Source organism: Haliaeetus leucocephalus, unplaced genomic scaffold (assembly GCF_000737465.1).
Source record: "Haliaeetus leucocephalus isolate CR32 unplaced genomic scaffold, Haliaeetus_leucocephalus-4.0 Scaffold240, whole genome shotgun sequence".
Classification (NCBI taxonomy): domain Eukaryota; kingdom Metazoa; phylum Chordata; class Aves; order Accipitriformes; family Accipitridae; genus Haliaeetus; species Haliaeetus leucocephalus.
This window is the reverse complement of record NW_010972676.1, coordinates 12,677,407-12,691,451: the sequence shown is the minus strand read 5'-3', so window position 1 is coordinate 12,691,451 and position 14,045 is coordinate 12,677,407. Positions and strand designations below refer to the sequence as shown.

General features: G+C 35.3%; 1 protein-coding gene across 1 annotated transcript in view; it reads left to right on the top strand.

Moving 5' to 3' along the window:
• OPA1 (optic atrophy 1 (autosomal dominant)) overlaps nucleotides 1-12,586 on the top strand; it is a 58,361-nt gene extending 45,775 nt beyond the window's left edge. The window contains exons 30-31 of the mRNA XM_010568444.1: nucleotides 9,841-9,918; nucleotides 10,470-12,586. Of these exons, the coding sequence (XP_010566746.1) occupies nucleotides 9,841-9,905 (65 nt within the window). The 3' untranslated portion in view covers nucleotides 9,906-9,918; nucleotides 10,470-12,586. The remainder of the gene's footprint in view (nucleotides 1-9,840; nucleotides 9,919-10,469) is intronic.
• The last annotated feature ends 1,459 nt before the right edge of the window (nucleotides 12,587-14,045 follow it).

The window sequence follows — 14,045 nt, the reverse complement described above, 5'->3', positions numbered from 1 at the left end:
AGCAGTGAGGAGCTAGTCTGATCCTGAGTTGGCAGAATGTTACACCAGGAAATGTTGTGGCCTTCTAACCAGACAGAAGCAGAGCAGCCGTTTCCCCCTGAGAATCACCGAACAGATCTCCGACTTCTGCTAAGCATGTGCCAGGGTAGCTGCTCTCTTCACAGTCCCCTGCCAGCAGCTTCCCCCAGGACATTAATATGGCCTGCATCTTATCAGAGGCTGGTTGTCATTTAGAGCACATTCATTTCAGCCCAAACCTCAATCAGCCAAATAAAGTGCTCGTGTGGGCTGTCTGTGTCTAATGAGTTCAAGCTTGTGCTGGTGGCAGTATGACTCCTGTGCTCCCTTTGAGCTCTGTAGAGGTCCTGGTGCAGGAAGTCAGTGGCCAATGTGCTTGGAATCAGTCTGTGCAGCTGTGTCTTCAATCTCCCCTCCCTTTGAACATGAGCAAGTCAACAGCAATGCATCCCATTATTTTTAGTAGATTTACTAACTTTCTGGTACTTTCTTAGAATGCAAATTAATGATTTTTGCATGATTGCCATATTTTTAATTCCATGTAGATAATTTATGAAATTAACCCAAGCAAGTGTGCTTTGACATGAAAGACACTGGTTGAATGTTTATAGGGAGGGGTTTGGGGTGGTTTTTTCCCCTCTTTGAGTTTTGGGGCAGCTGCATAAAACTAATGAATTAAAACCAGAAGAATGTGTAGGATGGTCTGTGTCAAAGTGCAGATAAGGTAGTTCCTGCTTTGTGTCATGGCAGAATGTGCCTTAAAAAGCTTCATCTTTTCAGAGAGGGAAGTAATCCTCAAGGGAGAACATACATCACGTGTAAACCTCCTGTGATGGAGTGATGGTTTACTTAGCTTAAGAATCCCAGATGACCAAAGTCTGTCTGCTGTGATTTCTTAAAGTTATTGATGAAGAGTTAGGCACTGATGTCCAGGTTCTAAAATGGATCCTTACAAAGTTCAGCACATTTGTCACTGACTAAGAGAAGCCTATCACTTAAGGTTGACATTGAAAAACAATGATAAACTGCTACATGAGTAATGACATATTTAATGCCTGTTAATCTTACCCTAGACCTATGCCTCTTGTACTCGAGGGTCATTCTGATGTTGTCTGCCAAGTTTACTTTTTTCCTAAAATTTCCTTAATGATGCAAGGATCAAAACATCTAAATGGATGCTATTTTCTTTTTAGTACTGGTTGCTTATGAGGGTACCTATTAATCAAAATTTAAATAAGTACTTATCATGGAGAGGTTACTATTTGTATAAATGCAAACTTTTAAACTGACCAATGTATGTATTTGTTTTGAACTAGTATAGAACTGTGGTGTGTAATATTCACATTTCCAAAAGCTGGAGAAGTCAGTGTCGTGTATATTGCACATTGTTAATGTTGTAGCGAACTCCACTTTGCTTCTAATTTGGAAGTCTATATAAAAACAAAAGGGAAGGAAATCTTTTCAGCTAGTGAATGATAACAAACTAAGAAAAAAATAATAGAACAACCTGTTTTTCTTCAGAGCATGATGACTTAAACTTCATTTTTGATAGCCAGAAACTTATTATGATCTAAAACTTTCTCATCACCATTTCATTTTCTGACATCATATTTTAGAGTCTTTCACCTAAATAGTCCTGACAGCACATTATTTTATTATCTAGCTAACTGCTGAGTATGCTTTATTTTGGGTCGAAAACCAACATATACCAGTTATTTCTTATGTTAAAGTCTCTTTACAGTTTTATAGCCTTAAGGTTACAGTAGACCTTACATAAGTAATTGACCTTTATAGCTGTATATGTCCTTTCTGCATAAGAAAAAGTTAACTTTTTTTTTTACATCACTGGATGAATCATTGGGTAATATTTCTGGTTTGCCTCTATACTTTTCACTATTTCCACCTAAAATAATGAGCTTCATCATGTTCTGATTCATTCTAGCTTAACAGTTTTGATTTTTTAAATTAAATCTTTCTGTGTCCATAAGTCTGATTCAAGATGTCAGTCTGTTTTATGAGGTTGCCTTGTCATTTGCTACTAAGCTCCTTCTAGCTGTCCAGTAAGCAGGACAGCTAAATTCTGTTGAAAGATTGAGTTATTAGAACAGTTTTAATTAAAAATCTAAGATAGAGACAGAGGACTGAGAGGTGCCCTCTCCTACCTTGCTATTGCAGACACTGTGACTCTCATAAACTTGCAGCTTAATACAGGTTAATAGTAATTTGTACATTAAGCTAACCTTAATGACAATATAGAAACGTATACAGGTTGTGACTTCACATCACGATTTGGTAATACTTAGTTTCTTTTCTGTAGACCGGCGAGACTGATGTGTAATAGCCCATAGAAACATATCTTGTATAAAGTCAGTAGTCTACGTAGTTGTCAGTTTTGCTTCAGCCCCATACCTCAGTTCTCATATGCTCTGTCAGAGACAGGAAGATTTCGTGCTTGCCAGCCTGAGGAGCCCTAGGGACAGCTCCAAGAAATACAGTCAGTTTCTGTTCTATTTAACTGAGGAGGGGGAAATGAGTTGCCGAAGCCAATTCATTAAGCTGCAGAGGTCTTGCTTGTGAATCTGAAGCAGCTATAGATCAAGACATTGATTGTTTAGTAAGCTACAATTTCATCAGCGCAATGCACAATTCCTGTTTCTGGTGCTAAAAAGCATTGTTAGTAATGCTAAAATAACGTTCCGATGCTCAATACCTTGTAAAAATAGCTGAAGTGTTTTCAGACAAGCTCTCATCTACTACTGCCTGGTTATCTTAAGTCTGAAATAAAGGTGATACTGTTTTGTACAGGCAGCTGATAGCTTTGCTCAGCTATGATATGCAGGGATTAATAATTACTTGCAACAAAAGTGACTTCAGTGATGACAGCTCTGATTTGTATTTTTTTTTCCTGTCTAAAATGACTTCTTAAGACTAAGATTTTATTATGTTTCTACAGCAGGCTAAATATACAATCTGGAGGTGATATTTTCATGTTTTAGAGGTAGATTTACCTACAACAGGGAAAAGAAAAAATGTACACTATATATGTGTCTCTGTAGGAAACAGGCTCCTTGACGTTTTCTCCTGGCTTTTCAAGCAGGTCACCAGCAGGCAATTGTTGATGAACTCATATCCATGAAACTGATATGTTGACTTACCCTTGGATGTTTTAATAGTGAAATTAGAATAGTATGTTTAGTGCCTTGTCTTGTTCTAAGGTTTAAAATAAATATTCCTGGGAGGACGCTGAAATACTATCTTCTCTATTTAATAATGAAAGCATCTCACCTGATGCACTTGGATGGTTAGAGTGTGTCACTGTCCTTCTCATTGTCTTTCTGAAACTGATAACTGGAGTACAGATATTCTGGAGGTTGCTCAGATTAAAATACCTTTTATCTCAAGATGGCAAAGGGATTTAAGGCAAGTAGAAAAGTTGTCAGTAACTCTGGTGAATGTAATAGTGGATGTCTAGCTTTAAATATCTGAGCGGGGAAGCCTGACTTATAAATGTATTTACAACATTTTTGTTATCATAATTATCCCATTCCAGTGAGTATGCTTTGAAGTCAAAATTTATAGAAAGAATGAAATTAAACTGGCTGCAAATTCAAATCTCATTATAGATTGCGCTACATATACGAAACATTTTCTAAAAAATAAAGAAAAGCTACTACGATGTAGCATCAGTTAGCATCTTCGTTCAGTCTAACTACTAGTAACTAAAGAGTATGCAAGCTATTTTCTGCAAACTTGCATTTTAAAGGCTGTATATTTTTAATGATTCATGGATTTACTACATGAACTATTATAAATTCCATTTAAACTTTTTAGGGTTCTGCAGCGCTTTTATTACACTAATGAGCTAATTGTTTAAGAATCATTCACATGATTCATCCCCCTGCTCAGCCTTTTTTAAAAAACTTTTAGCTGCTGAAACTCTTGACAAACCAATATTTATAGCAGTTTGACAGCAGGATGAGGAAAAGCGTTTGTCTTTGTAGCAGCTTAAAGAAAGGCCTTTCCAGCACCCAGCCATGCAGTTACAATCTTGACCTCTTTCTTATGCTGGGAACATACATGCAGCACCTCCCATGTGTTTTCTTGACCCTTTGACTGTCCATTCACTTCCCATCTGTTTTGCAACCCTAAAGGAACAGAGGGGGCCCTCTACTTATAAATCTGTCTTTGCAGCTGATAAATGATATTCTCTCTCCTTAAGGGCAGCCTGGGTGGTTTTGCCTTCTCCCCCCCCCGCCCAAAAAAAAGAAAAAACTTTAGCTTTCCTCTTGGCCTCGTCCGGAAGAAAATATGGTATGTGAACAAGGGGAAACTGGCAAAAAATGTGATGGGTAGTTTCAAAGGATTTTCTAAAATTCAGCAGGACATGACCTTGCAATGATCAGTAAATTATAGTAGCTGTTAGGCTGTGGTTGTGTGAGACATGAGAAAGCATGTTGATGCAGGTCTTGTAACTGTGGGTGGAAAGTCTGCTTTCTGGGGCATTATTTGGAGTGGCTGTGAGCGTGCTGCCTCATATTATTTCAACAAGAAGTAAAGCTTTTCCATGGCCCTTAGAAAATCCAGGAATGTGGTACAAAAGGCTGAACTCCAAAGAGGTGATCCCCCCCCACCCCCCTTCTCCACCTGACTGTTCACTGGGGGTCATATAAAGCTATGGGGTTTGTGTCTTAGGTAGCCCGAAGCTTAAATTTTACTTTCAGTAGGAAACTGTGGATCAACATTTCCAGTTTTTAATGGTGTGCTTCTGGGCATTCTGATGAAATCTGACTACAGACTGGGCTTTCCTTTTTACTAGAGGAAAGATGATGCATTTGCAGCAGTAAATTCAACATTTCTGCCTCTATGGTTAATTAACCAGAACATAGAAGTAGCACAGCAAGCAGTGAGAATGTTTATAGGCAAAGAAAGGATTAAGAAAGGAAGGAAGAAAAAAAAAAAAAGAGAGGACTAAAGTCTAAGCACAATCCAGAGCAAAAGGTGTAACAACCCTGAGCTTTCAAGTATCAAAGCCATGTAAACATTAGTTGGAGGTAGAAATCACTTTAATGTAGAACAGGAGGATTTATAATGAGGTATTAACACATTTTTATCATGGTTGTTTCATGCTATAAGTTTCATCAAAGTTCAAAATAAAGATGGATCTGTGTCCAGAAAGATTTTTACAATTTTTCTTGATGCTTCAACTGAAATTTGATGTCATATGGGCAAACTCGTAAACAGGTGAAGGGAAAGCTTTCTGATTTGTCTAAAACATTAATGCAGTTTTCTCCCTGTTGTGGCACAGACAGACATTAACATCTTTAAAATTCTGTGCTAAAACCATTGGGGTTTTTATAGGTAAGTATGTATGATTTGAATGTCTCAAAATTCATTTATCTTCAGAAGCATAAGCAAGACAGGTTTTGTGGGCAGAGGACACATCTTTTATTAAGCCAATTAATGCAGTTGGAAAATACCTAGAAAACTTTTTCTTGCTACTTAGAGCATGGTTGAAATAAATCAGTAATGTACTTTGCTTTTGTAATTTGTGTTTAATATTATTTTGAGATTATTTGCCCTTACGTCAGGAGATTTGTTTGATAACTTTAGCTATTTCATTTTAGCAGTGATTCCCCAGCTTCTGCACTGTTAATTAGTAGGTCAGCTCAGCTACCTGAGGCAGCAATCAGCAAGCAAAGCACTCCTTGTAAGACTGAATATTTCAGGGGTTTCCCTTCTGCCCAGCTTATGATATTTGTAAAACCAAACTTTATCTGTGGCTGCATCTTTCTGTGTTCGAAATGTATCCAAATGCTCATTACTGATCAATTAGTCTGGTTTTGAGCCTTTTAGATTTAGGATCACAGGATTAATGAAAAGAAAATGAGTAGGTAGCAATATCATTTCATATGCAGATAAGGAGAGACTGAGCATGAATGAGCATCTCAAGACGTCTGAATAAAGAATTTCCTCATTCTGTCAGTGAAATTTTATGGGATATGGAGGGAGGATTATGGGAATATTCATGACCAGATCAAGAGGCATAATGAGTTGATGTATGAACCAGCTTATCTTTTAGGTAAACACAGGGTAAATGGGAAGTAGAATAGCCATTCATTGCCCCTAGGCCTGTGAATTTTACTATTCTAAAGATGGAAACAAGGGTTTAGTTACAGTAAGTCTTCACTGATTTCATTTGATTTTTCATCACTATTTAGCTGATGCTGGAAGAACTATGCATTTGTAACTTCAGGTCTGCATTAAACTTCCAAAGACCATGCTGTCTTTCTAGAATCCAGTTTAAGCAATAGTATATATTTAAAATTCTGCAGTACCGTATAATAAGAGTATAGTATTTCAACAGCCTTCTGTGATATTGGAGCATTGTATAACAGTGCTGGGGTAGTTCAGCCTGTTAGAAGAATAATTTGCTAGCAAGCTGAATGCTTTTAATCTGTGGCTTACTTGTACATTTTAAAACACAGTATCACAAAACCTAGAAAGAGCAACAGGTCATCTTTGTCTATCCCTTAATTTACTTATATATTAAGTATTCTTACCTGAAACTCAAATGATGTTCTGGGTTTGGCACATTAATAAATGTTCCTCAAAACAAAATGTACTATAATTTACAAGTGTAAGTCACTTGTATTTTGATCTAGGTGTCAATCAAAACCCTGCAAATGTGGGTACACAGCTTGTGCATTTCACAGAGGAGAGAACTTCCCCAAATAAAGATGGGTAACATCTGACTCTTGAATTGTAACAATTAATTGTTGTTCCAAATGCAATGTCACATGGTGCTGTTGAAACTATGGGCAGTTATCCCAGAATTGCAGACCCTGCACTTGCACTCATTAGAAGAGTTCTGCCTGAGCATTGATATTTACTGGTTTATTAAGATTAGTGTTGTGTAAATACGTAACTCTGCCATTAGCCTATTCAAAAAGTAAACCAATTAGCAGACTGCTTCTCTATGCTACAGAATGGACTTGTGGGAAAATGTTATAAGTTGGCTGGGGTCTGCTGCTGCAAAAGGCTTTACTACTGCTAAGAATACAGGGCATAGCATGAATAATTGCAGCTATTTGGCAGTCATTGTAACTGTTCTTTTTTAAGAATAGGCAGCATGTTTTTTCAAAATATTAAATTACATCAAGACCTCATAATTATTACAGTTAAGCAATCATTTCAATTCAGTCTAAGTATAAAAACTAATAAAGTGCTCATAATATGGAGTCAATTTTAGTATGTCTGTTCTCTGAGCAAACACAGCTGATTCAGTATATTCTGGTGGAATACATATTTGCTATCCTGTTATTTTAATATGCCCTAATCAGAGAATTAAAATCGATTTTTGTTGGCACAAACCTTTTTTTAAGAATGAAATAATAATTATAGATTTTTGCTGATGCGATTAATTTTCAGGACTGGAATATTTCATTAGCAAGAGGTTGAGGAGGGAAAGTATTTGCATTTAATACAGCTAAATCTGCCTGCTTTCACTGAGTCTAATGGCTTGATCAATATACAGAACATACTTAGGGAAAGCATGTAGCAATTAAAAAAAAAATCCATATCAAAAATAAAGCTATTGAAAGCACGACATGAAGAGATCTTCTGGGTCGTGAGATCTAATCTCCAGTTATCACTGGCAACTGCTGCTCAATTTGGAGAGTGAGGTCCAGGATTAATAATTTCCAAAAGTATGTCAACTCTGTCCAAGATAATAGGACATTATTTCAAAGGCTAATTTTGTAAACATACACAGAGCATCAGTATTGGAAGCCGAGCTAAGTAGTTGCCTAAATAAATGCCATAGAATTAATGTTTTCATTACACAAAGAGGTTTATATACTGACATGCAAACAATACATATTCTTTTTTTATTTAAAAAGATAGTAATGAAAACGCTTTGAATGTGCTTAGTAAGGAGAAGTGATCATGGCACTACCTATTTTTTCATTGGCAGCTCTGAAAGATTCTCTGCTGAACTGAATTGAGGGTTGGGGTTTTTTTGCTTGTAAAAATCAGGTACTGCTGTTTCTTAACTTCCAAGATACAGCTTTTGCCCTCACACTGACTGTAATCTTAATTTAATATCCATGTACTTTAAAAAAACAAAATCAGCTGAAATTCAAGAAAGTTCTTTGGTGTTCTCTTTAGGACCCAGAGTGTGATTCAGCCTCACTGTACTTACAGTATAGTATAGTGTTTGTAGATAAGCACCATTGGGGAAGGGGGCACTGAAGTGTTGAAAATATAAGTGGCTTGCCCTTCGTCACCTAAGAATTGCATGATAAAGATGTAAGTTTGAGAGTTCTTCATCCTCATGCAGGATGTTTTCCATATTTTATTTCAAATACTAACTAAAATTCTCTGCTTCTCTTAGAACAGGACTACAGGGGTTTGTTGAGATTTTATTATTGTTATTATCATTTTTATTAGAGTTACTCTAAAATGGATTTCATAACTGTCAGTGGGATTGTCACTTTGTTACTGAATGAAACTTTTAGTTCCCTTAGGTACTTTCTTAGAGCATTCTCTTTGGAGGTTATTTGGGGTTTTTTTCTCCACTCATGCTTATGTATCCCATTTAAGGCTGATTGTTTTATTTTTCTTCCTGGTTTGCTGCTATTTCAGCTCAGCAAAGCAAGTTTATAACATGGTATTGCTAAAGAGAAGAAAACATTAATAAAAAATGTAAAAAAAAAAAAAAAGTCAAACCTTATATGTCATACAAGGGAACATACAGCTTTAATCCAATAGTATTTTTAGCTTGAAAAAAGAAATTTTTGTCCATGTTTATGCTCATCTAACTTATTTTTGTCTGTCCTACTGCTGTCCCCTGTTCCTTCATATTCTGAAGTGTGTGTTTCTTGTGGCTATAATCATACACAGAAGGAGCTTCAAATGAGGAAGTGGTGAGAGAAAGGCAGGAAATCTTGCAGGCTTTGGATTCCAGCTATGTTCTAAGAAGTCTTGCTTCATAAGCAATTGAATAAATCAAATAAGTTATACCATGACAAGTGTTGTATGGAATTGAGAAAAGAGTGGAAAAATGCTTAAACCCCTGAATTTTTTTCCAATCAATGTTGCCTTTTCATTTTCAGTAACTATTTGTAGTTGTATTCAAGTCGTGTTTTTGTAGAGAAATAAACTCCCAGCTTTAGTATTTATGTAAAATAAGATTCTGCCCACATCCATCTGGTTACTATTGAAATGCAAGGAAATAAAGTGCAAGTTTTAAACATTCTTAACATTGTGCATGCCCTTTTGAATAGGTGTCTTGAATAGTGACATTTGGTTCCCTGAAATTCTCCCTGCTGAAAGGGCACTAGCTTTCAACTCTTTTTAGAATGATTAGTAGTGTTTGTGACACTTGCTGTGGAGAATGAGGATATTTGGTTAAAAGAGAAAGGGATTAGTGGGAATTATTTAAAAGATAACAACTCCCTATATATAACAGGTGTACAGTAGTTCTGCTGTGCATGATCTAATGGAAATTTCAGGTTTTTGAAATACAACATTTCTAGTATTGGATTGCTTTGATAAATTTTTGAATTATTAAATTAGCATAATAATCATAAAATATGTTTGTAGAAGTTCTTCAAATGGGACAGGGTTTCATCTGATGTAGAAAAGTGTTCTAAATCTTAGTAATTAAGAAAATAAATGCATAGGGTAATATTGATGACAGCATTAGTTTTTGTTCATGTTTGCAGGTTTGTTTTTTTGGTTTGGGTTGTTTTTTTTTCCTTTCTGGGCATGTCCTCAATTAAGTAGTAGGTATTTGAACGCTGATGTTCTCAATTCCTCCAGAAAAAGTTCGGGAAATCCAGGAAAAACTTGAAGCCTTCATAGAAGCCCTCCATCAGGAAAAGTAGACTGTTCAAGCAGGTAATCATGTTTAGATAATAAAAAGATTGCTACGATTTTCTCATTGTTCAGTACAAAATTATTATCCATCTATTTTAGATGCACATGTTTTCATACAGACTTTGTGAAAATTCCTTTTTGTTTTATTCCAGTACCTGGCTACTGCTGCTTCTTGCTTCTAATCTGCAGAACTATAGTTTCAGCTTTTATGCCACAAGCAGATATGAAACTTAGTAGAAATACAATTACTGGCTAGTTATTCAGATATTGTGAAACACTGTAGGCTATCTGATTACTCTTCGTTCATTATTTTTATCTGTGTTAAGAGAAAGAAGGCATAACTAACTGGAATCGAAATCAAGAGAACACTTTTCTTGTCTATAAAAGCACTTTGGTTTGTTTTTTGTTGGTTTTTTTTTTTTCCTTAAAGGCACTGTGTATTGTTAGCAAAAATATTTGCATGCAGGTAATTTTCAAATTTATTTCTTCTATATTAATTCTCAAAAACATAAGCCTAAGTGCTGTCATATATATGCACACATTTTAAAATAATCTCCTTTTTGTTTCAACAGCAACTTATACAAGAATGCAGCCTTTTCCAGGATACATTGCACAAAGAAGACTGAATAGAAATGGCTTTTGTGTCCCATTCTCTTTCTTATCTTTTGGGGAGCATCCTGAAATGTTGGAGAAAGAAAATAATGTCTCATGGGATTGAGAAGTTCAGTTAAAATCCACCTGCTCTTTTAATTTTTGAAGCGACATGGACGTGACAGAAGAATCTGACTTGTGTGTCAATGAGATAGCTTGGGAGCTTGCTGAAGTTGTACATTTAAGGTGGCTTTTTTTTCCTTTCAGGAAAAAAGCTCTTATTTTTGTCATCTGTCTTGTATGGTAGAGCTGGATCAGATTCATGAAATTATTTTATCTGTTATCATTCTCTTGCCTGCAAATGATCCTGGGAGTTTGACATAAAGTTTTAGTATTTGTATGTACATTAAAATGCCCTTCTAAGTAATGCCATCTATATTTGTTATGCTCTGTGTTGAAGCATTCTCTGATCACTGTGGTACAGATTTAAATGCATGCTATTGAGCTCTTGAGAGGAAGTTGTGGATTTTGTTAAACTCTTAAACTCTTGAGAGACATCATCCAAGCAATTCTTGTAGTGCTTTCAAGTGAAAGTACAGACCGCTGTTCACTGACACCTTAAAAGGTTTGGCTCAGGAAATAATGTCAACAGCTGCTCCTTTTACCCATTCTTTCCTAATATATGTTGTTACTATTGAATCATAGCCGATAACATTTCATTTCTGGGATTGCACAGACTCTGATTTCCTTGTTAGCTCCTCCCTTCACCATAGGTACAAAGTAACCTGATTGAGTATGCGTGAAATGTAGAAAGATACTCTATACAATTCCAACTTGTCCACCCTCCTTAACTAAAAAAGGAAAAACTTAATTAATTTCATTTTTCTAACAGCTACTGTAAGACCAAAATTGCTTTTATAAGTGTTATGCACAAGGTCCTTCCACACCCGCTTGATTTCTATCATTCAGTATAGTAAAAATAGTAAGTAGTCTTTCTTTTACTGCCTTTCAGTTTTGCCATAGAAATGTCACTTCTGACAAATTTAAGCATGATATAGGCTCTGTATCATAGGTGCCTGGTGATTAATCACCACCATATTTTTCTGCCCACACTTTGCCACAAATGATCTGGATACACTTCTGAATATTTCTGTGGAAGAAGATGTGTTAGGCCTGAAACAGTTTGTTTTGCAGTTTTCTGATTATGTACTTTGAAAAATTTATTCTTCCATTTTGAAAAGGCTATTGATTTTGATGCGTGGCAATTAAGAGAGGAATCTGAACATTTTCCAACAGACACTGTTTCTGTTTGCTCTCAGAGGAAACAATACAAAATTTGGTAAGATGTTCCCCAAATGTTCAGAAAAAATATTTAGTCAAGTGGACAAAAAGTGGAGTTATTCATAAAACGGTGTTGAGAGGTTAAATATTTCAAGGTGATCTAACTGAATGTTTTGGGATTTTCTCTTTAAAATTACTTCCTGAAAATGAGTGTTTGAGAATGGAAAAATGAAAAAATGGCTTATATCATCATCATCATTCTCTGAAGATAACTTCAGAAATGTAAGCTTGCACAATTCTGAAGGCAGAGTCCTTAGGTTGTATAGCAAGTGAAATATGTCTATATTTCTGTTAAATTCCTCTTTGTAAAAAACCAAACACCCCCCCAAAAAAAACCCAACATAAACCAACATTTTTGCATTTACCTAGAGATCACTGTTTGAAACTTCTGCGTAATGTAAATGTTGCCAAATGTCGCATCCAGTGGCCCAGTGTTCATCTCTTTCAGTGTGATGTTCCTATAGTTTTAGTTCTAACTTCTCTGTGCTGCTCATCTAAGACTTAGCATGTTGTATTCCATGAAAACTAGGTATTTATTGAATAAAAATGTAACTGAAGGAATAATAAAATGTGGGTTTTGAAGGCAGTGCTATTGCACCTAATTCAGAAGTCACTTTGGCCTTCTTTTTCTCATTTGTTTAAATTGTGAAAAAGTATACTGTTAATGATATTAAAATGTCTGATTCAGAAGTGCTGTGTCAGCACCAAGTCACTGTACCAAGTGTTATCTTTTACTATATAAATTAATTATTACCTTACTGTTTGCATAATACATTTAGACAAAGATGTCTTATGAAAAATCATTATGTTGAGAGTTTATCTCTCTGCAAGTTTAGATAATGAACTGATATTCAAAGTATAAATGAAGCCTGGTTATGGAGTGTTAGTTTCAGGTGCATTTAAAATAAACATGCTTACTGGGACAATGGATTTGAGAATTATAGAGTAGTCAGCTTACCAACCCATGAATTCGAGAATATATCCTTTTTCCTTATTTTTTCTTTTAGATGAAGAAAAATCTTACAAAATCAATTGAAAAAAAAATATTCACTGTAAAACTGTGGTATTGAAGGTGCTGCACATTTGCTCCACAAAGCTTAAATGCAGACATGGGCATGTTAGGATCAGTGAAGAATTATAACTCTACATTAACTTGATTTCATGATTAAACTAACCAAAAATGGTCTTAACAAATACATAACAGGTAGTTTTATGCTGTTTTTATAGACTTTTATGTTAAGTTTAGACGGCAAGTTATGCTTATCTCACTACTAAGTTAGCATCACTTAACAGAAGTAAAAATAGGCTTAATAAGTGCTATTAGTTGGCCTCTTCAGAAGTGCTCCTTGTAAGGAGTATCTTACTAGATAGTTAGCTGTAGTTATGTTAAGCAGCATAAGAAGGATGTGCCGACTATTACAATTTTTAGATAGTAAACAGTCGTTTGAACTGTCTCTAAAATTAATGTGATACTGAAAAGTATGTTATTCCAAACAGTTTTGCACAAGTTCAGAGTATTTTTCTGTATTACATATACTACCTTCAGATTCTGCATAAAGCAATTTATTTTAAGGAGCAAAGACTAATCTGTAATTTCTGTGGCTTTTTGAGATTAGGGAGGGGATCAGCAAATGGAAGTATAATTATTCCATAAATGGATATTTCATTTCCAAAGCATGTTCTTTACTGTCATGTAGATATGATAAGTTATTTCTGTTTTTCATGAAATGAGATGTTTGAGCCAAGGCTTAAATATTAATGGCCAAGGGTTTTTCTGTTGCTTCTTCATGAAAAAGGTACAAATGGTGCTTTTTCAAATGTCAAGAATTATTCCGAGTGGCTACTAGTAACATTATCCTAAGTTATGAGACCATGAGAGAGATGAAAAATGTGGAAATGTGTAAAAGTGTCAAAAGCAAGCATAGTTAAGTTAGAGGGTGAAAATGTCAAGTGAAGTTCTTAGTTATTACAAACATACTGGTATGTTCTATTTCACCATCAAGAATATATTAATCAATTTTTTGACTGAGTATATTTTGAACCTAAACTGAGTTATGGTGTATTTCCAAAGGTAAAGTTTAGAGAATTTTATTTTTGTGTATCTTAAATGTAACTTAGTAACTCTTAACAATTGTATTAAAAAAGATGCAAGAGATTTCATCACTTCAACTTAGAAATGTTGAAATATAGGATCTCTAAACCTGACCCAGGGCCCC